The following is a 24,933-nucleotide window of genomic DNA, read 5'->3' on the forward strand; positions in this document are numbered from 1 at the left end:
CACTATACACCCCTACTCCAAGGTCTGGCTTCTCCCGGCTCCCTCAGAGTTTTCTCCCCTCCCCTCGCATCCCTTCCCCTGCAGCTTCCAAGCCCTCCTCCCAGGCATGGCCTCCAGCCCCTCACTAACCTTTCTCTCCCACCTCCCTAAGTCATGAGAAAGTCTGCGCCTGTTCCAATCCTCAGCGTGACTTCTGGACCGTCACTTCTCCAACGTCAGAGAAAAAGCCACGGCTTTTTCTACCCAGAGCCACGGCCCACACCTTGTCACAGAACCTGTAACTGTTCTCTTTTCTAAAATCTGAAAATCAGGTATTCCTACCGCTGACCCAAAGCACCTGTCTGCAGTCTCTCTCCTGGCCACCCCACCTCTTTGCCTCCTGTACTCATGGAATTCATCCGAGTCACAACCTCCTTGTCGCTGGACACTATGGATAAAGCCCTTATCTTTCCTGACCTTTCCAGGGCACCCCACTCTCTTGACCTTTCTCTCCTTGAGAAGACCTCTTCCGATGACCCTTAGAACACCCCATTCTTAAGGCTGCCCCCCTCGTCCTCTTCCTGTTTCTTCTCAATCTCTTCCTCTCCTGTCCCGTAAATGCTGGTGCACCTCTGGGCTCTGTGCTAGGCTTCCTCATTTTCTCAGGCTACACACACACATACAGTCTGCATTTGTTTCCATGGCTTCAGTCCATTCACGGTTCCCAAGCTTGTGAGTCACAGCTCCTTTTCTTCTTTTAACCGACACGTTCCTGAGATCACTGTAGATGCACGTGCAGTCATAAGAAATGATAGAGAGACCCCCTGTGCCCCGTACGCTTTGCCCAGCTCCCCCTCCTGGTAACATGTGGCAAATCATAGTACGGTGTCACAGCCAGGATGCCGTCACTGACATCACCCATGAATGTAACCTGGATCTCCTCAGTTTTACTGGAATTCGTTTGTGTGTGTGGTGTGTCTGTGTTCAGTCCCACACCATTTTGTCACACGTGTGGGTTCACATCCACCATCACGGTCACGATACTCAACGGTTCCGATGTGCAAGGATCCCTCCTATTGTCCTTTTGTAACCACCCGCCTCCTTCCCACACTCCTCTCCCCACACCCATTTTTTATACAACTGGCACAGGGTTTTGAAAACTATTTGAATTCGGGGGCACCTGGGTGGTTCAGTGTCCCACTTCGGCTCAGCTCATGATCTCCTGGTTCGTGAGGTCGAGCCCCACATCGGGCTCTGTGCTGTCACCACAGAGCCCGCTTCAGATCCTCTGCCTCCCTCTCGGTGCCCTTCCCCAACTTGCGTTCTCTCAAAAACACACATTAAAAGATATGTATTTGCATTTTAATCTGTCCGAGGTGAGCTTCTGGCGGCCAGTTTGGCAGAAATGGGTCTTCACCACGGAATCACTGAGGCACTGAAGAAATGGGCGCTCTGCTCTCTGCTGCACCACTAAGCTGGGGGTTACCTGGAGCCCTGGCTACAGGACGGTTTCAAAATAGAGGTTTTTGTGTTTCGGGCGCTACAGCCCAGGGCTCACCAGACACAGAATGTGGTGAACCCTGGCCCACAGCTCCCCGTATCTTCAGCAGGGACACTAGGGCACCCCGGTTCACCTGCAGCCCCTCAACACCCTCCGAGATACACTGGCAACAGCACCCATCTATCCAACACACCGCCCCTCCTGGTCTCGCAGCTGTGGTCCCAAAGCCAGTGACAGCTTCTGAGCTATAGTTCCTATTCAGAGACCTACACGCGGCTGCTGCCTGCCATGCCTATGGGACACCCTGCGGGTGACACACTCATAATCCCATCCACTCATCGCCACCCTCCCCCCATCCTGGTCTACTCTCCTACTACTGCCCTGTTCCAGTGAAAGTCACCACCACCCCTGCCAGCCCAGGTCACTTCCCTGCTTCCCTCCACCAAAGCCATCCTCCAAACTCTGGCGTTTCTCGCTAGCACGTACCCGTCACGTCTATCCACCCGCGACCTCCATGCCACATCCCAGCACCGCTCGAAGCATGAAGGTAGCTTCCCAGAGGTTTCCGGTTTTACCCCCGTGACCGAACCAATCCTACACACCGCACTCACAACACCAAGTCTGCTCATGTCACGTTTCTGCTGGAAGTTCAGCAGCATCTCCCCAGTGCCCTCTGGATAAAGTCCAAATTCCTCCCATACGGAGTATTTACTGTACGTCTACACCACCGTTGAGTTACTTGACCGAGTTCACACACCACATAGGAGATGGAGCCAAGATCCAATCACAGGGCCCATTCACTCAAGCACTGGGCTCACCTCCTCCACCTGCCTGACAAGGGCCCTTCCGTGCTGGGCCCTGCCCCCCCCTGCAGCCCCACCTCCACCTCCACCCCAGCCAGTGTCTTCCGGATCCCGACTGCACCAGGCTCCCCTGCACTAGCCTGTTCCCCTCCCTGCCGTGCAGACCTCTGCGCTCAGCTACGAGACTTGGGAGGTCTCGCCCGCACCCCGCAGTCTTGTGCACGCCGCGCTGGTCTGCACAGATCTGCGTCTTGCCTCCCCAAACCTCCACAGTCTAGTGTTGTGCTTCGTTACAAGAAGCACTAAAACATATTCTGAATGAATGAATGAATGAGAAAAACGGAAGCCTTGATCCCAAACTCTGACAGGTATCAGGAAGGACTAAGGACAACCATGACAGGAGAGAAAGTACCTTCTGTGTTATTTAATCCTCACAAACATCCCGCCAAGTAGATAGTACTGTGTCCACTTTACCTAATAGGAAACCCGAAGGGATCGAGTCCAAACGCCTGCCTTCCCTTCCCAGTTTCTTACGGCTCCTCTATAACCTTAATCCTCACTCCAGGCTTTGTTCAGATTCCCTTAGTCTTCACTGATGTGCCTGTCCTGATCCCGATTGCACCCCGGACACCACGGTACATCTAGTGGTCGTGTCCCCTTACCCTCCTCCCTCCTCTGGGCTGTGACAGCTTCTCAAAGTTTGGTTTTTGACGATCTTGTCAGTTCTGAGGAGCAGTGGGCAGGGATTTTGTGGAATGTTGCTCGGCTGGGCTTTGGGGAATGTTCTTAAAACCTCATGATGAGGCCAGGGTCATGGTGTTTTGGGAGGAAAACCACAGAGGCCATTTTCATCCCATCCTATCAAGGGCACAGACTGTCGTACGACGGACCGCTGTCGTGGGTGCCCCCGCTGCAAGGTCACTTTCCCTTCCACGCTCTAGTCTTCGGAAGGGCATCACCAGGGCAGCCCGCGCTTAAGGACTGGGCGGGTTATGCGCCCCCTCCTTGCGGTCAGTGTCCATGTAAGTTATCTGGACTCTACACATCTGTCTTTCCCATTTGTTTATTTAGTCAGTCATTTATTTCTATCAGTATGAACTCATAGGTATTAAGTTTATGTTTTGGTTGTAATCCAGTATGACTCTGTGTTGCTAATCTCAGTGTTAGCAACTGGGAGCGCCTGTGCCCCTCTGCAGACCCACCCCGTGTCAGTGTGTGTGGCAAGCACTTCTTTTCTGGTACTACAAGATGCTCCAGATTTGCCTTGTGTATTGTCTGCCCCAGTTCTAGAATCAGCGATTTCTCCAAGAAGCCCTGGTTCCTTGTGTGAGACAATGATACTAGAAACCAAGATCTGGGAGTGAGGTACAGATTACTCGTGAGTGTGAAACAAAAATCCAGTAGAATTCTCAACAGGGAAAGGAATGCTTTTATGAACACTGCTCAAGATCCACTGGCATTGCCTGTGACCATTTGCCTTGGCCAAGACTGAGCTACACACCGTTCACACTGGAACACCAGCAACGCCACCTCGTATTAGCCGACGAGGTTTGGACACACCGCACAAGAAGACAGGACGACACAACGATGTGTGTACTGGAGAAAGGGGTTTTTTATTTTTCCCCCCTCTGCTTTTAATTTCCATAGAACATTTAGGGTTCTGACCTCTGTCCTGTTTGATGGTAGTTCCGAATCTTCTTGGACTACTTAGCACAGACCCATAAGGTTAAGTGCACATGTTTCCATACCTTGCAGAAAATGGGAAGTTTTGAGACTGTTTCCAAGAGGTCTTTAAACAAAAACACATCTGTCAATTAAAAATGGACTTTACAACAGACACTGTGAGGGGTGTGGAAACAGACTAACAAAAGTAAACTAGTCTAGTCTTTACTTAGATGTCTCAATTTAGATTTTTTTTTTTTTTTAATAGAGAGAGAGCACAAACAGGGGGGAGGGGCAGAGGGAGAGAGAGAATCCAAGCAGGCTCCACACCCAGCACAGAGCCCGACATGGAGCTTGATCCCATGACCCTGGGATTGTGACCCTGGCCAAAAATCAAAAGTTGAACGGTCAACCAACTGAGCCACCCAGGCGCCCCGAAATGATTATTCTAGTCCGCTAATCAGCATTCCTTCTTTTGGATGCTTAAAAGTAAAAAATAAACCTAAAATATGTAATATACACCTGGTGCAAACAGGGCTGGGTGGAAAAATAGCCTGTTATTTATAACAGACCTAGCAGGAGATCTTCTAAGATGAATTCGTTTTCAGAACTTGCCTGAACGATTCTTGAGCTATTCCAGCCACCCTGCCACAGGACAGTCCCTTGTCTGTCTTACCTCTCGTGGTAGATTGCAAGCACATCTCTTTCCTGCACATATTTAAAATAGAAAGATAACATGTGATGTTATTCGATGCTCGAGCTTGCCTGATCTCTCCAGAAGGTGTTAACACGAGTTTTTACGTAACTGTAACTCACACACTGCCATCTGGCTGACAGACATTGTAAGACACGAGCAATTTTAAGATCATCATGATCTGAGGAGTTAAAATGTGGTGGGGGAAAAGGATGTCAGTCTTAGAACTGATGAAACAGGTTAACAACTGAATTTGATTGCTACCACTGTGTAAGCAGTGTAAAGACAAGAACACAAAAACACTCTTGAGAAATTCTAGGAAACCCTTTTCCCCCCGTACTTTTCTTCCACTTTTAACACCAAACAATACTCCTTCTTCTACATACTCAGTTTTCTCCTCGAGTTCACATCTCAGTGTGCTCTTTCCTGTGGGTTCAATAATGCAGAATCTTGCTCTAAATCTTACTGGCAGGTTTTCCTGAATTCTTACCGGCGTTGCCAAATTGATTAACCAGAATTAGCGACGATCTCTACTGGTCTGTGGGGTACAGCGCTACGGAGACGGCTCAAAGCCTGAGAAAGACGAAAGACTGGCCTCACGCTCCCAACGATGATGACCACAGCTCATCAGCCTTCATGCAAGCTCCTCTGCATGAGCACATGCTCGATAACTATGTCAGTCAAGGAACAGTTAAAGATGCAATAAGAGAATTCCTACCTAAATAATAGTATGTAAATACCGGCATAAAATTGATGACCTATCACTAGAAATTGCCCATTACTTGTCTGCAGATTTAATACAGGCTCAGGCATCCCTCGGTGTGTATGTGTGCAGGTGGGTAACACCTGCCTACGTATCTGTGTCATACATGTGCACACTAACGGAGTAGTACAAGGGGAGAGAAGTAGCAAAAATCACAAGAAATACTTACGTTAAAAAAAAATAGTACGGGGTGCCTGGGTGGCTCAGTCAGTTTAGCGTCCGGTTTGGGCTCAGGTCATGATCTCACGGTTCGTGAGTTCGAGCCCTGAACTGGGCTCACTGCTCTCAGCACAGAGCCACCTTTGGATCCTCTGTCCCCCTCTCTCTACCCCTCCCCTGCTCGCTTGCTCTCTCTCAAAAATAAATAAACATTAAAAATATTTTTAAAAATTAGTCCAAATCTATACAATTCTATTTTGATAGACTGCTCAAACTCCTCTTACAGGCACATTTAAACTCACCTTTTCTGGAACATTTTGCGTAATGATGTCCAAATGTGACAAAACTGATAAAAATGTACAAATGCTTGTTTTAAGATTTTCTTCACCCTGGAAAAAAGTCAGAGAAATAAAATAGTCATTCAAGGCTCACCGTGGCGTTGTGGGGCCCAGAACAGAGGCGGGATGTGAGGTGGCCGGGCCTGGGTGGGGATCTAGGATGAAAGGAAATAGCTTCCTAGAGCCAAATGCCAACACAACACTCAGCAGACACCACAAGGTTACAAAGGAATTTAACTGTGAAGTAAGTGGTATGGCCAAGGACACACTCACCTCAGAAGAGACGTGGGCAGCACGGGGAGGGCAGGAAGGAAAAAGAACTTGTGAGAAGTAAACATGATGCACTAAGTCTGAGGTGATGGGGAGGCAGAGGTGGTGAGGCAGAGAGATGGGGGGAGGGGGGTGGATGGTAGCAACAGGCTCAAAAGTAAGACAGGACCTTGCAGATGACTTTAGAGCCAGGACAAAAAGCTACATAAGAGTGTTCAACTGGGGTTCAGAAACCTTCCCAATAACAGGGATTTGGAAGAACACAACATTCCAGTAATAATAAGCTGATGAACCCCAGACAGACTAGAAAGGAAAGAGACTACAGACCCTACAGTCCAGAAATTGCTCCAAAGGCAAACAAGATGATTAACCTCTTTATGCACCTGGCAGTTACTGGTCTTCCGTGTGCCAGGGATAATGCCAGAAATCAGGGGAGGCAAAATTAGATAAGGTTCCTGCCTTCAGGGACCCTCGTCTAGTGGGGAAGAAGGACAAAATCACCCAATAAAGTAAAATCCCCATTATAACAAGCACTATTTATGTGCTACAAAGACCTCTAATCAGGGGATCTCCAAACCACTCTTCCTTTAAGAAATGACACCAAGGACAGGTAGGTGGAGATCTAAAGGAAGAGAAAGAGTTCTGTAGATGAAGACGAGAAAGGGCAGTTCAGGTAGAGGGCACAGCTCATGCAAATAGCCTGAGAGCCAAAGGACATGTGACAGAAAAGGTCAGAGTGACACTCGGTCCCATCTGTAGCTGCCAGTGACCCCGGCTCCCCTGTGCCCATGCCCTAATGCAGGCCCCGCCCACCGTCTGAGGCTCGGTCGCACCATCTGCTTTGGCCTGTGCGTCATCAGCGAGCAGGATGCAAGCAGAAGCTGGGGAAGCACATGCACGCCACGACACGTCCTCCTGGGTTGCTCGTTCCGGGAGCCCTGAGCCACCACAGAAAGAGGTCCAGCCACCCTCGCCGGTCAGAAGAAGCCCGTTAGAAGTTCTAGCCCCAGCAGGCACCACATGGAGCAGAAGTGCCCAGCCAGGCCCATGTGACCCAGAATCGTGAAAATAAAACACTGTTGCCTACACTCATGTGTTCTGGACTGTTCTAGCAACAGAAAACGGGAGACTGTCAGTAGAAGTGTAAGAGCACCTGAGACCCGCAGGCCATTCTGAAGACTCTTGGTCTTTATTCCAAGAGCAATGTTTGAAGCAAGTGGGTAACCTGACCAAATTTTCATTCTGAAAAGCCTGCTCTGGCTTCAGCATGGAGAATGGGTTCAAACGGAGGCAAGAATGGACGCAGGTGGCCCAGCGAAAGAAGGACTGCACTGGGTCACGGCGGCCTGGACCGAGACAGAATGCTAGAGACAGAAGGGAAGCAAAGGAGAAACCCTTGGGACGGAAGGGCCATAGGAGCTGGTCACGGATCAAGGTTTCTGTTCTGTGCAACTCTATGGAGGGTAGTGCTGTTCACATAGTTGGAAGATCAAGTGTGGGGAAAATTTGAGGCACATGATGTCAGATATCCAAGTTCCAGATGATCTACAAACATTCAAGGAGAATGTCTGGAGCAGGGTGGGCTGACTTCTTCTGTAAAGGACCAAACAGTGGTCCTAAAAACGTGGTTTTGTGGGCCGCACAGACTCTGTTACAACCGCTGAACTCTGTCATTTGGCACAAATGTGGCCACAGACAGTATGTAAATAAATGGGCAAGGCTGTGTTCCAGTAAAACCATGAGGCCGAACTTGGCTGTAGTTTGCCAACCCCTGATTTAGCACTTAGGGGAAGGTGTCTGGAATCAATACAAATTAGCCATTACATCAGATAAGTGAAACTGTGCCTTAGATACACCTGAAACTAGAAAACAAGGAAAAATGAAGGGGGGTTAAAAAAAAAAAAAAAGGCCCAGCCTTGAGAAGCACAGATATTTAATGGTTGCATGGGAAGGGAAAGGCTGGAAAGGACACAGGAAAGAGGAAACAGAGGGACGAGAGGAACCTGGAGAGCGTGTCAATGAACCGAAACCAAGGAAGTCATCAAGAGCGTGGATGGGACCAAAAGAAGAAAGAGCAGGGTGACGACAGACTCTGGACAGTGTCCTCTGCAAAGCGACAGCACTGGACTGCAGGGTCAGTGGGAGGAAGTGGGAAACCCAGCTGTGGAATACGGATGCCCCCTGCAGGAGGTCTGACTACAACACAGGAGGACCACAGTGAGACAGGGGGACCACAGGGGAGGGGGGGGTGGTGCAGTGCAGACATCCATAAACAATGGAGGAGACGTGAGAACATGGAAAGCAATGGAAACCATTTGGTTAAGAAGGAGAGACTGAGTACAGAAGACAGACTGAAAACAGAAGGTTCCTGAGAAGGCAGGGGAAGAGGAGCCAGAGAAAAAGCAGAAGAATAATCTTCAACAAAGATTCAGGTCCTTTATGATACAAGGAGGGAAGAAGTCTCAGATGGATATGGACACAGGCAAATGTGTACCGCTGTGGAGAAGGTAAAGGCATCCCTGTGTGAAGACTTCTGTTTTCTCTAAAAAATAAAAGCTGAGGTCCTTGGCTTCCAATAAAGGAAGAAAAGGGTGTAGTGGATATTTGCCTTCTATCTATCTGAATTTGGGTATCTATCCTGAATCCCCTTCCGAGTTTAGGAAATTCTCCCACCTTATAGGTCTTGTGGGAAGCGAAAAATGCCTCATACATTCCTCTTCCCAGCCTCTTGGCAGCTAAAGAGAAGGTACCTGAGACTTGGATCCAGAAGCATCCACCCTGAGCTCTGAATCGAGAACTCTTAACCTATAGGGGCAAAGCCCATGGAGGCAATAGGCGTACAACAGGTTAGACGGCACGTCATCTCCGGTGGGATAAACCAACGTCCGCCGATGGACCAGCTCCATGGCATGGCTATGGTGCAGCTGTGGGCCGTTCAACCTCCTTTATTCTTATTTTCCAGCTTTCTGGGCATTCTGCATACCTCCTGACTCCCTGCTCCTCCTCTGCTTAAGTCCCCACCCCCCCCACTTCTTTTTTGAGAGCGAGCGAGCACGTGCATGCACAAGAGAGTGGGGGTGGGGCATGGAGAGAGGGAGAGAGAGAATCCCAAGTAGGCTCCAAGCCCAGCACAGATCCCAATGCAGGGCTCAATCTCATGAACCGTAAGAGGATGACCTCAACCAAAATCAAGAGTCAGATGCTTAACCAACTGAACCACCCAGGTGCCCAAAGTCCCTTCCTGATTCAATCAAAAGTTGTTTTATTTGCTTACAAGGGATACCCCTGACTGATATCCAGAGAAAGAGACCTGAAGACAAGATACAAGGTCTGAAAGCTCTTTATGAAGAGAGAGACTGAACTAAGTGGAAAAACGTCACAGAACTGCTGGCATTGCTGGGGCTACAGGAGAGACAGGATGTCTCAGAAGGACACCAGAGCCAACCTGCCTTTCCTGAGACTTCCTGAGGCAGAGCCTCCCCACCGGAGAGCAGACAAAGTAGACGACATTAATAAAGCAGCAGACAGGGGAAGCAATTCAAGGGAAAATGATGGAGTGTTTTTCTTAGTTCCACGTACACGAAAAGGGGAAGGCGGAGCCAGACGGGGAATCTCACAACAGCGAAAAAGAACGCAGCTTCGGAAATTAAATGGAGTTTGAATTAAAGCTATGTCGTTTCTTTTTTTAAAAAAATTTTTTAACGTTTATTTATTTTTGAGACAGACAGAGACAAAGCGTGAACAGGGGAGGGACAGAGAGAGAGGGAGACACAGAATCTGAAGCAGGCTCCAGGCTCTGAGCTGTCAGCACAGAGCCCGACGCAGGGCTCAAACTCACGGACCGTGACATCATGACCTGAGCCGAAGTCGGACGCTTAACTGACCAAGCCACCCAGGCACCCCTAAAGCTATGTCATTTCTTACTGGTGTGACAAGTCAATCTCTCTGAACTTCAGTGTCTTCCTAAGTAAATTGTAAGAAAAAGAAACAAAAAAAAAAAAAAAAAAAAGAAAGAAAAGAAAAGCCCGACAGATCTTTCAGGCTGAAGGAGCAGGATGAAGGAGCCCCTGGCTTTAGGGACACGTGGGTTTCAAGCGAGGAGACTGGGAGAAAAGAACGAGAGAAAGGAGATCGATATCAGGGAAAGGTGCTATCATCAGGCCAGGTTTACACGTGGATCGGAAGTGACCCTGTGACAAAGCCTGGCCGGTGGCTGGAGGGGCAGGGAGCCACACACATGGGTTTAGAAAGCAGGGTGCAGAAAGAGAAGCACCAGGGGCTGAATAAGGATTCTTCTTGTTCTCATACTGAGAGATTTCAGTTTATTCCAAACAATGTGGACGGGGCGTTCTTGTATAGATCTCTTCTCTTCTTTATTAACAAATGTTCGTATTTGAGTACAGCTGACACACCACATTACATTAGTTTCAGGGATTACAGTTCCTAGTGACTCCACGTGTTTATACATTATGCTTTGCTCACTACGAGTGTAGGATTCTTAAGAAAAAACCAAGCGTGAGGGTTGAGGGAAGGAAAGGGAACACATCAAAGAAACAGGGAAGCCGTCCATCAACCTGACAGGGAAGGGGCCACATGGTTCACTGCAGCAGACGTCAGCTGTAGAGAAAGCAGGTGCCAGCACGAAACGTAAGGAAGACGGAGACAGAGAAAAAGGCGGTCTGGAGCTGCGTATGAAATCCTCAGTATAGGATTTCTGAAAACGTAGTTGACCACAGTCATTTACGTAAGGGAAGAGAGGAGGGCAAAGTTCACACATCCGAAAGTGTAATTCAGGCATGCCTGGGAAACATCACAGGCTTCAGGCTTGGTTCTGGACCATCCTAACAAAGCAAGTATCACAATAACAGGAGTCAAGCAACTTTTTTGGTTCCCAGTGCATATAAAGGTGACATTTACTAGACTCCATCTACACCAGACTATAGTAGACTATGAAGTGTTTGGTAGCCATTATGCCTAAAAATGCAATGTGCATACTTTAATTAAAAAATACTTCACTGCTGGGGCGCCTGGGTGGCTCAGTTGGTTAAGCGTCTCACTTCAACTCAGGTCACGATCTCGCGGTCCATGAGTTTGAGCCCCGCGTCGAGCTCTGGGCTGACGGCTCAGAGCCTAGAGCCTGCTTCCGATTCTGTGTCTCCCTCCTCTCTGCCCCTCCCCCGTTCATGCTCTGTCTCTCTCTGTCTCAAAAATAAATAAACGTTAAAAAAAAATAAAAAAAAAAAAAACTTCACTGCTGAAAAATGCTAACCATCACCTGGGCTTTTGGCGAAAGCCAAAAATCACCATAGATCACCATAATAAATGTGATAATGAAAAAGTCTAAAATATGGTGAGGATTACCAAAATGCAAACACAGAGCCCCACTGTGACTAAGTGCTGTTGGAAAAATGGCACCAGGAGACGTGCTGGATGCACGGTTACCACAAACCTTGCGTTTGTCTGGATCGTGGTGTCTGTGCAACGTAACAAAGCAAATCACAACAAAATGAGGGGTGGCTGCGGTAAGGGAAAGATGGCACTAAGACAATGGCTGGACAGAAGAAAAGCCAACAGAAGAAGAATGAAGTCCCCCTGAAATACAAATAAGGATGGGGACAGATGTGACAAAGACAACAATTTCTTCCCCTGAAACAGAAAGGAAGAGTCATAGGGTAGATCTATTTTTAATTTTTTGAGGAACCTCCACACTGTAAAAATTAAAAATAGATCTACCCTATGACCCAGCAGTAGCACTGCTAAGAACTTACCCAAGGGATCCAGGAGTGCTGATGCATAGGGGCACTTGTACCCCAATGTTTATAGCAGCATTTTCAACAGTGGCCAAATTATGGAAAGAGCCTAAATGTCAACTGATGAATGGATAAAGAAGTTGTGGTTTATATACACAATGGAGTACTACGTGGCAATGAGAAGGAATGAAATATGGCCTTTTGTAGCAACATGGATGGAACTGGAGAGTGTGATGCTAAGTGAAATAAGTCATACAGAGAAAAACAGATACCATATGTTTTCACTCTAAGCGGATCCTGAGAAACTTAACAGAAACCCATGGGGGAGGGGAAGGAAAAAAAAAAAAGGTTAGAGAGAGAGGGAGCCAAAACATAAGAGACTCTTAAGAACTGAGAGCAAACTGAGGGTTGATGGGGGGTGGAAGGGAGGGGAGGGTGGGTGATGGGCACTGAGGAGGGCACCTGTTGGGATGAGCACTGGGTGTTGTATGGAAACCAATTTGACAATAAATTTCATATTAAATAAATAAATAAATAAATAAATAAATAAATAAATAAATAAAATAGAACAATTATAACTGGACTGTAATAAAAGTTATATGAATGTGGTCTCTCCCCCCGCCTCCCAAAAAAAAGAAACAGAAAGGAAGAGACAGAAAGATACGTTGAGGAAGAAAGTCATCTCCATTTTCACACAAAGCAGAAGGCAAGGTCATTTGTATTAAGAAAAGGAAGTTGCTTTGGGGAACCAACGAAAAACATTCAGGGCAAGTATTTAGAACTGATGTTTAGAAAGAGTTCATTATTTGCCAGGAGACTGCAATTGTAAACCCTATCACTTATCCGTGCCTTAAAAATGATCTGCAAGATACAAGAAATGTCAGGCTGAGAGGAATGGGGTGGGGGTGGGGGATGAGGGTAGAGGTGAAGTAAGAATGGAAATCAGCGGATATTTGTTCTCAGCTGGTGAGGGGGCTCCCTCCCATTCTCTCCACTTGGCTTGTGTGGAATTTCCCTACTAAAAAACTCTTCTAAAATGTAAAGACTGCATTTAATTCCTCTATGTTCTTATTTTTTTTTTATGTTTGTTTGTTTTTGAGAGAGAGAAAGAGAGAGACAGAGCATGAGTGGGGGAGGGGCAGAGACAGAGAGGGAGACACAGAGTCCAAAACAGGCTCCAGGCTCCAAGCTGTCAGCACAGAGCCCAACATGGGCCTCGAACTCAGGAACTGTGAGATCGTGACCTGAGCCGAAGTCAGACGCTCAACTGACTGAGCCACCCAGGCACCCCTCACTGTTCTTATTTCTAAAAACAAACACAGACATTGCTTGGTGAATAAGGATAGAGAAGGCACCCATTTCTCTTGACTTCCCAGTAACATAAGCCTTTTCCATCTTTACTTTGTGGGAACAGAAGAACTCAGGAGGAATGCCAGGGATCTCTGTCTCTTCGTTTAATTCAGATTTTGCAAAACAGAACACAGGAAGTCAATACATCAGGCACAGGACAACTGACAGGCAAAAACACAACTATTAAAATGAAACAAATCTCCCAGCATAGCCAAAATATTTGAATTTCAAAAATTATGAAAAAATCTCTTTTACTTACATAAGAAAAACAATCCCAGAACTTCGGAAGAAACTGAGGAAATTTATGAAGAATCAATATGATAATCCATTCTATAAAATATTTTATGGATGCTTGATTATTGATGAAACCAGCATGGAAAATCTTGTCAATAATTCTATTCAAGAAATTCTGAGAAAAATAAAGTTCATAAATTAAATGGTTATGTTATGGTGATTAACTGTTTTATTTTACTGAGATATAATTGATACATAACACTCAAGTTTAAAGTGTACATCATGTTGATTTGATACACTCATGAGCTGTAATATGATTGCCACCACAGCATGACCAAGGCGGGAACAATTAAGATACAGTCTTGTAGCAACTTCCAAAATGGCTATTGGGGCACCTGGGTGGCTCAGTTAAGCGTCTGACTTTGGCTCAGGTCATGATCTCATAGCTCGTGAGTTCAAGCCCTGCATCAGGCTCTGTGCTGACAGCTCAGAGCCCGGGGCCTGCTTCAGATTCTGCGTCTCCCCCTGTCTCTGCCCCTCCCCAGCTCAAGCTCTCTCTCTCTCTCTCTCCTTCAAAAATAAATAAACATTAAAAAAAATTTTAAAAGAAAAAGGCTATTAATTCGAACTTAAATAGTCACCATTAAAAAAAAATAACTTCAAGGGTTTTTTTTTGGTTTTGTTTTTGTTTTTTAAATTAAGCTCTACACCCAATGTGGGGGCTTGAACTCACAACCCTGAGATCAAGAGTTGCATGCCTGGGGAGCCTGGGTGGCTCAGTCAGTTAAGTGTCTGACTTCGGCTCAGGCCATCTCATAGTTCGTGGGTTCAAGCCCCACGTCAGGCTTTGTGCTGACAGCTCAGAGCCTGGAGCCTGCTTTGGATTCTGTGTCCCTCTCTCTCTGCCCCTCCACAGCTTGTGCTTTCTTTCTCTCTCTCAAAAATGAATAACTAAACATTTAAAAGGAGTCACATGTTGGGGCACCTGGATGGCTCAGTTGGTTGAACATCCGACTCTTGATCTCGGCTCAGGTCAGGATCTCACAGGAACAGGAGTCTGAGCCTGTTTAAAATACTGTACATATTACAGCTCAACACTAAAATGCATTTAAAAAGAAGCACTAGAAATGTTTGACTAGGTTAACTGAGAATATTTTTTTTGTCTTGGCACAGAAGGGCCCCGAGGACGAGGGGAGTGTTGGGGAGAGGTGGGGGGCACAACAGAGCAGGTGGGCTTGTCAGGAAGAACTCCAGCATGTCTGTGAGGGAGCAGCCACTGCTGAGAATTTTAAATTCTTGTACCTTGTGGTTGCACTTAACTTTCACACCCATCGTGCAAGGCAGGCCACGCGTGTGCCCCTGTTGCCCAGCGGGGCCCTGGAGTTCAGAGAGGTGGGTGTCAGTTTGAGCCCCGCGTTGGGCTCTGTGGTGATGTCACAGAGCCTGCTTGGGATTCTGTCTCTTCTCTCTGACCCTCCCCTGCCTCTGCATGCGTGTTCTCTCTCAAAATGAATAAATAAACTTAAAAAAATAAATAAAAAATAAAAATAAAAAGGGCTGCATGCTTTACCGACTGGAACCCTGAAACAGCTTAAAATTTTAAGTAATTATCAGATCTACAACTCTCTAAACAGCAAACCTAAAAACTGTTTACTGAATCATAATGATAAGGTACTTTCCTGGGTACTTTATAATTTGCTTGGACATAAAGTCTATGAGGAAGGTTATTGCTCTGTATTTTCATAGGGAAAAGAAAAGATTCAGAAAAGTTAAATATTTTTTCAAAACCTGGCAGGTGGTAGAATTCAGATTCAAACCAGCATCCATCAAGATGTCATGGGCTTAAAACTTGGAACAGGAAGGAATGATGCCAGAGTCCGCAGGAGGTAAACGAGACCCAGGAGAAGCAGGTCCGGGGCTCCTTTCTCCCTTTGGACTGCACATCACCTGCCCTTACAGCCTCCCCAGTTCTTCTGGCCAAGACCTTGAGCTCCCACATCATCCTCGCTCGCCCCAGCCTTCTTTTCAAAATTGCACTTCCATTTGGGTAAGGGACCATACCTAAGTAGCAGGTAAAAATATGTACACATACATACTTCTGTAACATATAAACACATTTATGATGTATATTTCTTTATTTTAAAGAAGAATCTATCTTCAAAACATTTCTAATTGGCAGAAGAGGAGCAGACAAGCTCATTTGTGGGCCTGAGACAGCTCTGTAAAATCCGGCTTGGAGTCGGGTAGAGCCGGCTGTGAAATTCCACCCCCATCATTCAGCCGCCGCGTTATCGTGCAGGCAGGTCACCCGCCTCCCTGAACTCCAGGGCCCCGCTGGGCAACAGGGGAATACACGTGGCCTGCCTTGCACGATGGGTGTGAAAGTTAAGTGCAACCACAAGGTACAAGAATTTAAAATTCTCAGCAGTGGCTGCTCCCTCACAGACATGCTGGAGTTCTTCCTGACAAGCCCACCTGCTCTGTCGTGCCCCCCACCTCTCCCCAACACTCCCCACGTCCTCGGGGCCCTTCTGTGCCAAGACAAAAAAAATATTCTCAGTTAACCTAGTCAAACATTTCTAGTGTTTCTTTTTAAATGCATTTTAGTGTTTAACTATAATACGTACGGTATTTTAAAAATCAAGTAACATGAAGAGGCCTATGATGAAAATCAGCAGCCCCCACACATCTGCTAAGATTCCTCCCCAGAAAGGACACTTTTAGCCACTTCCTCTTACATTTATCCAAACAATTTACTTGGACATACTTCTGTACTTATAGTTACTTAAGTGTTTATCTCTCACAGATAGAAGGCTTCATAAGTTGTATTAAAAAGGAGTTTGCTATGTTTTTAAAACTCTCCGAAACATTTAAAAGACTTTAGGAGGGAAGACGGGGTGTCTGGGTGGCTCAGTGGGTTAAGCATCCAACTTCGGCTCAGGTCATGATCTCGCGGTCCCTGGGTTTGAGCCCCATTATCGGGCTCTGTGTTGACAGCTCAGAGCCTGGAACCTGCTTCGGATTCTGTGTCTCCCTCTCTCTCTGCCCCTCCCCTGCTTGCATTCTGTCTCTCTCTCACTCAAAAATAAATAAACATAAAAAAACAAAACAAAACAAAAAAGACCTTAGGAGGGAAGAACAGGAAACTCTGAAATCAGAGGAAAACTTTTTGCATTCAAAAATGCTTTTTAAAATTGCATGAGATATACCTAACTTTCCAATAATGATCTATTTTCTTAACAGGAATCCTAAGCAAAGATGATCGGAGAAATCAGACAGATTCCATTCACTCTTCCTCAGGGAAGAGAAAAGTAACTGGACAAAGACTGTTGTAATAGATTAAGATCTTGGCCTTGCTTTAGCTGGTTTATATGATCACAGAATTCATGAAATTAAGGGGGGAAAATCAGCCATGGGAAATGACTATCTCATCCAAAACAACAGCACTCCAAAGTAACTTAGCTGTGGGAAACGAGAAGTGAGCGGACCTATATTTTCTAATCAAATGGCACACCAGACATTAAACAGTTACGATGTTATTTACATTAGGTAAGAAAAAAAGAAGAAGAAAAAACATTAAGTAGTGCCATGTAAACTAGTTTCCAATTTATTTCTACGATGCCTAATTGCCTTAGGATTCTTTCCACTAAACAAAAACAGAAACAAAAACAAAATAACAAAACAAATGAATAACTTCAATTTTAAGAACTGAAGAATAAATTTTAAGATTACTTTCTCAGTATTAAAACAGCACATGACAGTTTTTACTATTTTTTGTTCCGTATCAAAACATCATGCTTAAAGGTACCAATGGAATACAAATTATACCTGATCAAACCTGGGGAAAATCACCAGTAGTGCCTGCCATATTCGGTTCTTCACTCTGTGCTGTTGAGAATTCACATAGTATCGGGTTCTGGACTTGGACACCAACTCATCCTGGGGTGGGGAGAGGGCAAGGATCACATTACCCACGGAATTTGTGATCAGTGAGAGCAAAACCAATGACAACTTCAAATTTAAAAGGTGTCAACAGTGCAGAGGCACTCATGACCCCTCCCCGAAGGCAGAAAGGAAGGTAAGTAAAGACGCTTTCTTATGAATACTTGATTTCCCTTCAACACCATGAGTTTAGTTGCTTTTGTTGATTTATCTGCTTTTCAAGTTAGAAAAGGGATCATAAAACTGCAGTTGGCACAAAAAGTATTTGGAAATATCTGTCTGTGCCTTTGTGGCCACTTTAATGTGGAGATACGGGGTCACGGGGGTGAGGAGAGATGGAGACAGTTGACACGTTTTACGATGCACCAATATACGCGCTTCTCAGCTGCTGCCTCGGTGTCCTGTGGAAGTTTGCGGTAATGGTATCTGCAATTTGATGTGAACACCATTAAGGGAGGGCAGTGCGGTCCACACCTTCAGGAGACACCAGACAGTGGCAGCAGGGGGACTCTTCCATTTCTTGCTTGTGATGGTCCGTGCTGTCTAAATTCAGCCAACTGCCAGGCTGACTTTTGTTCTATAACTACTAGTGCTTAGCTGCTGAGTTATGATTGCAATAAAGAGCGTGCTAACATTTTCATGGGGCGCCTGGGTGGCTCAGTCGGTTAAGCGTCCGACTTCAGTTCAGGTCATAATCTCACAGTTTGTGGGTTCGAGCCCCGTGTAGGGCTCTGTGCTGACGGCTCAGAGACCCCTCTCTCTCTGCCCCTTTCCTGCTCACACTCTGTCTCTCTCAAGAATAAACATTAAAAAATTTTTTTAAAAAGTGTGAGAACATTTTCAAATGTCCTAGCAATGAAAAAGTAGGTCATCTGCTATCTCCAAACCCAGTCATCGAATGTAGACAATCCTCATCTACTTGATAAATTCTGTGATCTTTCTTCACTGATCCCATCCTATGCATGTCAATATGTACACAATTTTATGACAATAGCTAAGTTAACGTAGAGTTTAATGCCTCCTGACGACGTTTAAGATCTCACAGCCTCCTCTCTTGCCATGATTTCTTTGGGGACGTTTTCTTCTGAAAGAGGTGATTCAGGTTTCACGTCCTACTCAGCCTGGATGCAGCTAAGAATGGAACCATCACTAGGGCGATCACACAGCATGCTGGACCATCACTGGCCCAGTACACTTGCCACCAGGGCCTCACTGGAGTCACCGTCCTCACTTGGAAGTGCTAACATTCCCTCTTCGGCTCAAAATTTCCTGTCCTTTCACTTGTTCCACTCAATGAACTCTTTTATTCAAAAACACTTTTCTTTTCTCTGCCAGTCCGTCAATCTCTCTAGTTTCTTGCGCCTCCTGACCCACCCTGGGCCCAAGAACAATCTCTACGCTATCTTCAAGAGCACATTCAATTTCTTTCACTATACCCTCAAACCCATTTGCAAATTCCCTACTTTTGAAACAACCCAGTGGTCTTATGTAATCTGATCCTACTTTCAAGTTGCCAGGCACTGCTGAAGAAAAGAAAAATCATCTGCTCCAACCGACTTCATCGAAAGCATGTATTCTGGGCCCTGACCGCCACTAGACCGGTGGTCTCCAAGTCTACAGAGTTTCAGGATCACCCTGAGGGCTCCTTCGAACAGACTGCTGGCCCACCCCCAGAGCTTCTGATTCAGCAGAAGGCGGATGGAGCCCTGGAATCTGCATTTCTAACATGTTCCTTGGTGATTAAAGCTGCCAGTCCAGAGAACACACTTTCAGAATGATTCCACTCATAAATGGAATCGAAAAAAAACAAACCAAAACAAACAAACAAACAAACAGCAGAATGAGAACTCCAAATACAGAGAACTGATGGCTCCCAGAGGGAATGGGGGTGGGGGGCTTGGTGAAACGGGTGAAGGGGAGAGGGAAATACAGGCTTCCAGTTATGGCATAAGTTGTGGAATAAGAAGCAGACCATAAGGGGCGCCTGGGTGGCGCAGTCGGTTAAGCGTCCGACTTCAGCCAGGTCACGATCTCGCGGTCCGTGAGTTCGAGCCCCGCGTCAGGCTCTGGGCTGATGGCTCAGAGCCTGGAGCCTGTTTCCGATTCTGTGTCTCCCTCTCTCTCTGCCCCTCCCCCGTTCATGCTCTGTCTCTCTCTGTCCCAAAAATAAATAAAAAACGTTGAAAAATTAAAAAAAAAAAAAAAAAAAAAAAAAAAAAAAGAAGCAGACCATAAGAATAGCCAATGACATGGTAAGAGTGATGGAGCAGGACAGGTCACAGCTACACTTGTGGTGAACACAGCATAACGTAGAAACCTATCCAATCACAAAGTTGTACACCTGACGCTAATCTAACATCATGCCAACTACACCCAATTAAGAAAGAATTACTGTGTTCGACCATCATTTTGCTTTTCTCAAGTCTCGTCCCATTCCTATTTCCACAAAAACAAGTTAAAATCTTTCCTACCTTCCCAAAGCCTTTAACCCGGTCCGGTTGTTTTACCCTGACCATGTGATCTTTCCCACTTCAACAATCCTCCTTCAACCTTCCTCACGCAACTTTCTGTCTCCAGCCTTCATCTTCTCGTATGCGAGGAAGAAAGGTCTTTGGGTTTCCTTCTGAGATTCATCAAATCAGTTTTTTAAAAGTACAATTCTTGCGTTTTGTGCGTGACCGCTACCCCTTCACTCTACTGCAGACCGGCCCTACCCAGTGGGCTTCCGAAATCTCAGAAATGCCTCCCAGCTTCTCTCCTCGGCGCCCGACCTGCTCTCAGCTACGGTGGATGCCACTGGTAACAGCCCCTAGACACAGCCTGTGGTGGAAAAGAAGAGGCTCTGAGTCTGAACTCGTGCTCTGAGATTAAAGGTTATAATCATGGACAAATTCATAGAGGTTTCTATGCCAAATTTTCTACAGATGAGGTTTTTTTCTTTTTTTAACGTTTATTTTTGAGAGAGAGAGAGACAAAGCATGAGGGGGAGGGGTACGGAGAGAGGGGGGACAGAGGACCTGAAGCGGGCTCTGAGCTGACAGCAGTGAACACGATGCAGGGCTTAAACTCACGAACCTTGAGATCATGACCTGAGCTGAAGTCAACGTTTAACCAACTGACCCACCCAGACGCCCCCTGTAGACAAGAGTTTTAAATGAGATCAGTCAAGAACACTAGCAACACCAGGCCAGCACCATCTAATTCTGCTTCTGTTCTCTTTTCTCAGACCTCTTTTTCATGATCTTTCTCTGGCTCTTTTTCCTATCAACATACTTCAAATGTCAGTGTTTTCTAAATTCCCATTTTTAGCCTCCTCCTAGACGTTCTTGTCTTCAAAGTTTCAGCTATCACCAGGTAGGATGGCTTCCATCTCTTTCCTAAAAATCATACTCCTGTCTGTTACTGGGTAATTTCACATGGAGGCCCCAACGCAACTCAAATGTCATATACCCAACACTAAGTTACATTCTCAGATTTTCTCGTTCACCTGACCGAAATTGGGATAAGGGACTGAAACACATCAATATGTTTAGGTTAAAAAAAAAATAATAATAAACAAAACAAAAAACATCACTGATCACCATTAGAAGAAACTAGAATACACTAGAAAGCTAATTTAATTCATTATTTTGAAAACTGGTAAGTAACAGGAAAAAAGCAAGCGTTTATCCTGCCTTTCCTATAGGAAACATACCTCAGGGTATCTAAATACTTCATATTTGGGTACACAGGAACTTCAGCCAATAAATGAAAAAGGAATAAAATAAATAGAGTATCACCATTTTGGGGCGTCTGGGTGGCTCAGCCGGTTAAGCGGCCGACTTTGGCTCAGGTCATGATCTCACGGTCCGTGAGTTCGAGCCCCGCGTCGGGCTCTGTGCTGACAGCTCAGAGCCTGGAGCCTGCTTCAGATTCTGTGTCTCCCTCTCTCTGACCCTCCCCCATTCATGAGCTGTCTCTCCCTGTCTCAAAAATAAATAAACGTTAAAAAAAAAAATTTAGAGTATCACCATTTTGAAAGAATTAATGGAATGAGACAATTCATCAATGACTAACATCCCAAAAGAAGAGACAGCCAAATACTTAAGCTTCCTGATGGATGTACACTCTGCTCCACCTCTACCCCCAAAAGGAAAATCAAACCTAAATCTGATCAAGGCTCTAGATCTCAATACCATCTTGTATGAAGAGGTCAGAAAAACATCGTAAACGGCACCACAGAAATTCAAACAGCAAAATCCAGTTTGTGGAAGTCTCTACAATGAAAACAATCCGCTTTCTGCCAAAAATACATTCAAGTTTAAAAAGAATGAGGAGGGGTATCTGTAGATTAAAGGACATTAGAGACATCTCAACCAACCGAAGGAACGGACCTTATTTGGGGTCATGTTTCAAACAAACTGACAAAAATGTAAATCAATCAGGTAGATTTAAACACTGACTGGATTATTTGATAATACTAAGGAATTATGAATTCAGGTGTGAAAATGGTATTGTGGGTGTGGCTAAAAAAAGAATTCTCATCTTTTTGAGATACATACTGAAATATTTAGAAATGAAACTCACGTCTGGGATTGGCTTCAAAATGATGTGTGCTGGGGGGAATGTCAGACCCGACAAGACTGTCCATCACTGATAACTGGGCCAGGAACTGATCACTTTGGAAGCTACTTTGACAAAATCTTTGCAAGTTCCCAGTAAAAGGTAAGCAGAGAGCTACCCACACAGGCCTCAGTAAAGCCTAAAGAACTAGAAGAAGAGCGAGCGGGCTGCAAAGGCCAGGCGCTCAGTAGCCACTTGCCCACGGGGTGGCCAGGCCGCCGTGAGCCTGGAGCCAGGCAGCGGGGGCCCGACGCACTCACGGCGCCTCTTTCCAAAGCAGGTCTTCCGTGGCGCCAGGCGGCCCTTGAAGATCTGCCCAGGCGGCCACCACGTCCTCTTGCTCCGGTTCACTCTATCTGTCCATGCACTCGAAACTATGTGCGTGTCTACACACGTGCGTGTCACCTACGATGACACGTTAGACACACGGTTGTCTAAGCAGTGACACGGTGGTGTGGAATTCCACCCTCTGTGGCTCCGGCACTTTAACCACGACCGTGTATCAATTCTAACCGAGATCTTTGCTACAACTTCAACCTTCACCTCGGTTTTCAAACGCCAACCGTGTTTCTGCGTCTTCCCTCTAGAAACGACCCTGCCTCCTGGCTCAGAACACAAGCGCGTCAGGCGTTCCCTCCTTTCACACAGACTCAGCGCCGCCCCCCTGCTCTGTTCCCCAGCTCGGAGGACGCGGTGTCCCTCCGGACTACAGCTACCCAGCCCACCCCGGTCTGAGTACGATCCTTTTCCACTGTCTCTAGGATTATTCTTTCATTTTTTATTTTCAAATTACCTTTTTCATGTATTATTTGCTCTGCTCAGTTTTCTTCACCTTTGAAAAACAACTCCTGGGCCTGAGCAAGTGTCTAACATAACTTTTTTGTCTTTACTTTTCCAGCTCTTAAATAAAGCTAATCCTTCTGTTGGACATTAGGGCCAACAGACTAGACTATTCAAGGATTTTTTTAAAAATATAGTTCGTGTGCCATAAAAATCACCATTTTAAAGTGTCCAATTCAGTGGGTTTGTGTGTATTCACAAAGCTGTGCAACCATCACCACTGTTTATTCCAGAACATTCTCATCACTCTGAAGAGAAGTCCTGTGCCCATTAGCATTCACTTCCCGATCTCTCACCCTGACCCTGCAGCCACTCATCTATTCTGTCCCTACAGTTTTCCCCATCCTGGACACTTCATATAAATGGAATCGCACGGTATGTGGCCCTTTATGATGGGCTTCTTTTCACCTAGGACAACGACTTCAAGGTCCACCAACGGGAACCTTCTAAGAGCCAGCCTGGTGGATGTGAAGTGGCTACTCGAGGACTTCACCTGTGTGACCACCCTGGCCTCTCCACTACTATCATCCGCCCGCCCCCCACCCCGATCATTTCCTTCAACATACAAACAACCCCTGACCCACGCCCTCCTCCAGACACCATCCCGTTACCCCCTCTCATCAGAGCGAACTCAAGAGTGCCTCTGCTCATCTCCACTGGCTCCACAACCATTTTCTTCTCAGCCCTTCCATCGAGGCTTCTTATTCTCACCATCCCAGTCAAAGGTCTTTGGAGAGGCGGCCAACGACGGCCTTCTTGCCGAATCCCACGGACGACGGGCATCCTCGTGTCCCTCCACGCCTCCAGCCAGCACTTCCCTCATGTGGCCTGGGGACACCAGCCTCTCCCGGAGTCCTCCAGCCTCACTGACAATGCACCCAGAGTTCCGTCCAATGTCACCTATCAGAGAGGCCCTCTCTGACCCTCCAAATAGCTGTCCCTTGTCCTTATTCTGCTTTTCTTTGAAACACTCTTATATCTCATATCACGTATCAGTGTTCACTATGATACATCTGTGTGTTCTATCTGACGGAGTATCCTGCAACTCTAAAGTCTACTCATCCTTCAGGAAACCAGTAAAACACTATTTCCTCAGTGACATGCCCACAGACTCCAACAGTGCAAAGAAGGGAATTTTTACATTAAAAAAACCCCACTTCCTAGATTGTACCTGACGCTGATCTGCTATCTGCAGAACATAAATGCATGAGGAACACTGTTATTTCAGTACAAGTGGCTTAAGTGGGTGCTATGGCCATCAGTTATAACCCAGCTTGGCCCAGAGGTGACAAAGCAGACCGGGACTCCATCTATCTCAGCCTCAAATTCAGAAGAGAGCATTAGATTTAACTTTACTCCTTTTATCTTCTTCCTAGATTTATAAATGATTTGGCAAACAACAAAAAAAAATCAGTTCTTCAAATCACGCCACTTCCTAAATTTTTTACCTTTTTATTCCATTTCTTATATAAAGCAATGTATGGATATATGACTCTAAACATAACCGCTTTTGACTGGTACTAGGAAATACACTGAGCAAAGTGTAGACAGTACAGGGAAAATCTTCTTCTCTAAAACCAAACAATTGGACAATCGCTAATATTTAACTAAAAACGTATTTTTTTCTTGATAAAAAATATTCAGAAAACTACCGTGTTGACATAGTTAGCTATCAAGAACAAAGATTTAAAGTATAAAATAAGGCATATTTACTTTATCTAATAGCTTGATTGCAAGATCTTCCACAAACAACTTATGAGACATATTTGAGCCATCTAATAAACACAGGAATTTGACAGCACAAATTCTCACATAATGGTCTTCTCTCTTAGTACTAAAAAAACGTAAAATGACAAACTATGTTAATACATTTTCAAAACAGAAAAATAGGTCACGTATTCGTTTCAAAATATCAAAACCTTCCAAAGATTTCTAAAATTAAGGAGCTCCGTACTTGATGACAATGCTTTTTTGTAGTTTAGGATAATGCAAGATGACAAATGGATATATCAAAAAGAGAGCCTGTACTGAAGGTCCGAATGAGCA

General features: G+C 45.7%; 1 protein-coding gene across 5 annotated transcripts in view; it reads right to left on the reverse strand.

The window, feature by feature from the left end:
- The window catches only part of TARBP1 (TAR (HIV-1) RNA binding protein 1), a 90,533-nt gene that overhangs the window by 13,580 nt on the left and 52,020 nt on the right, over positions 1-24,933 (reverse strand). For all 5 annotated transcript variants that reach the window (XR_009252106.1, XM_058696184.1, XM_058696185.1 and 2 more), the window contains 4 exons: positions 24,601-24,721; positions 17,332-17,442; positions 13,529-13,678; positions 5,864-5,950 (listed from right to left, as the gene is read on the reverse strand). Coding sequence is in view for 4 of the 5 variants with exons in the window: in XM_058696184.1 (XP_058552167.1) it covers positions 5,864-5,950; positions 13,529-13,678; positions 17,332-17,442; positions 24,601-24,721 (469 nt within the window). In the remaining variant the exon portion in view is untranslated. The remainder of the gene's footprint in view (positions 1-5,863; positions 5,951-13,528; positions 13,679-17,331; positions 17,443-24,600; positions 24,722-24,933) is intronic.

The sequence above is a fragment of the Neofelis nebulosa genome, chromosome 13 (genome assembly GCF_028018385.1).
Source record: "Neofelis nebulosa isolate mNeoNeb1 chromosome 13, mNeoNeb1.pri, whole genome shotgun sequence".
NCBI classification, from domain to species: domain Eukaryota; kingdom Metazoa; phylum Chordata; class Mammalia; order Carnivora; family Felidae; genus Neofelis; species Neofelis nebulosa.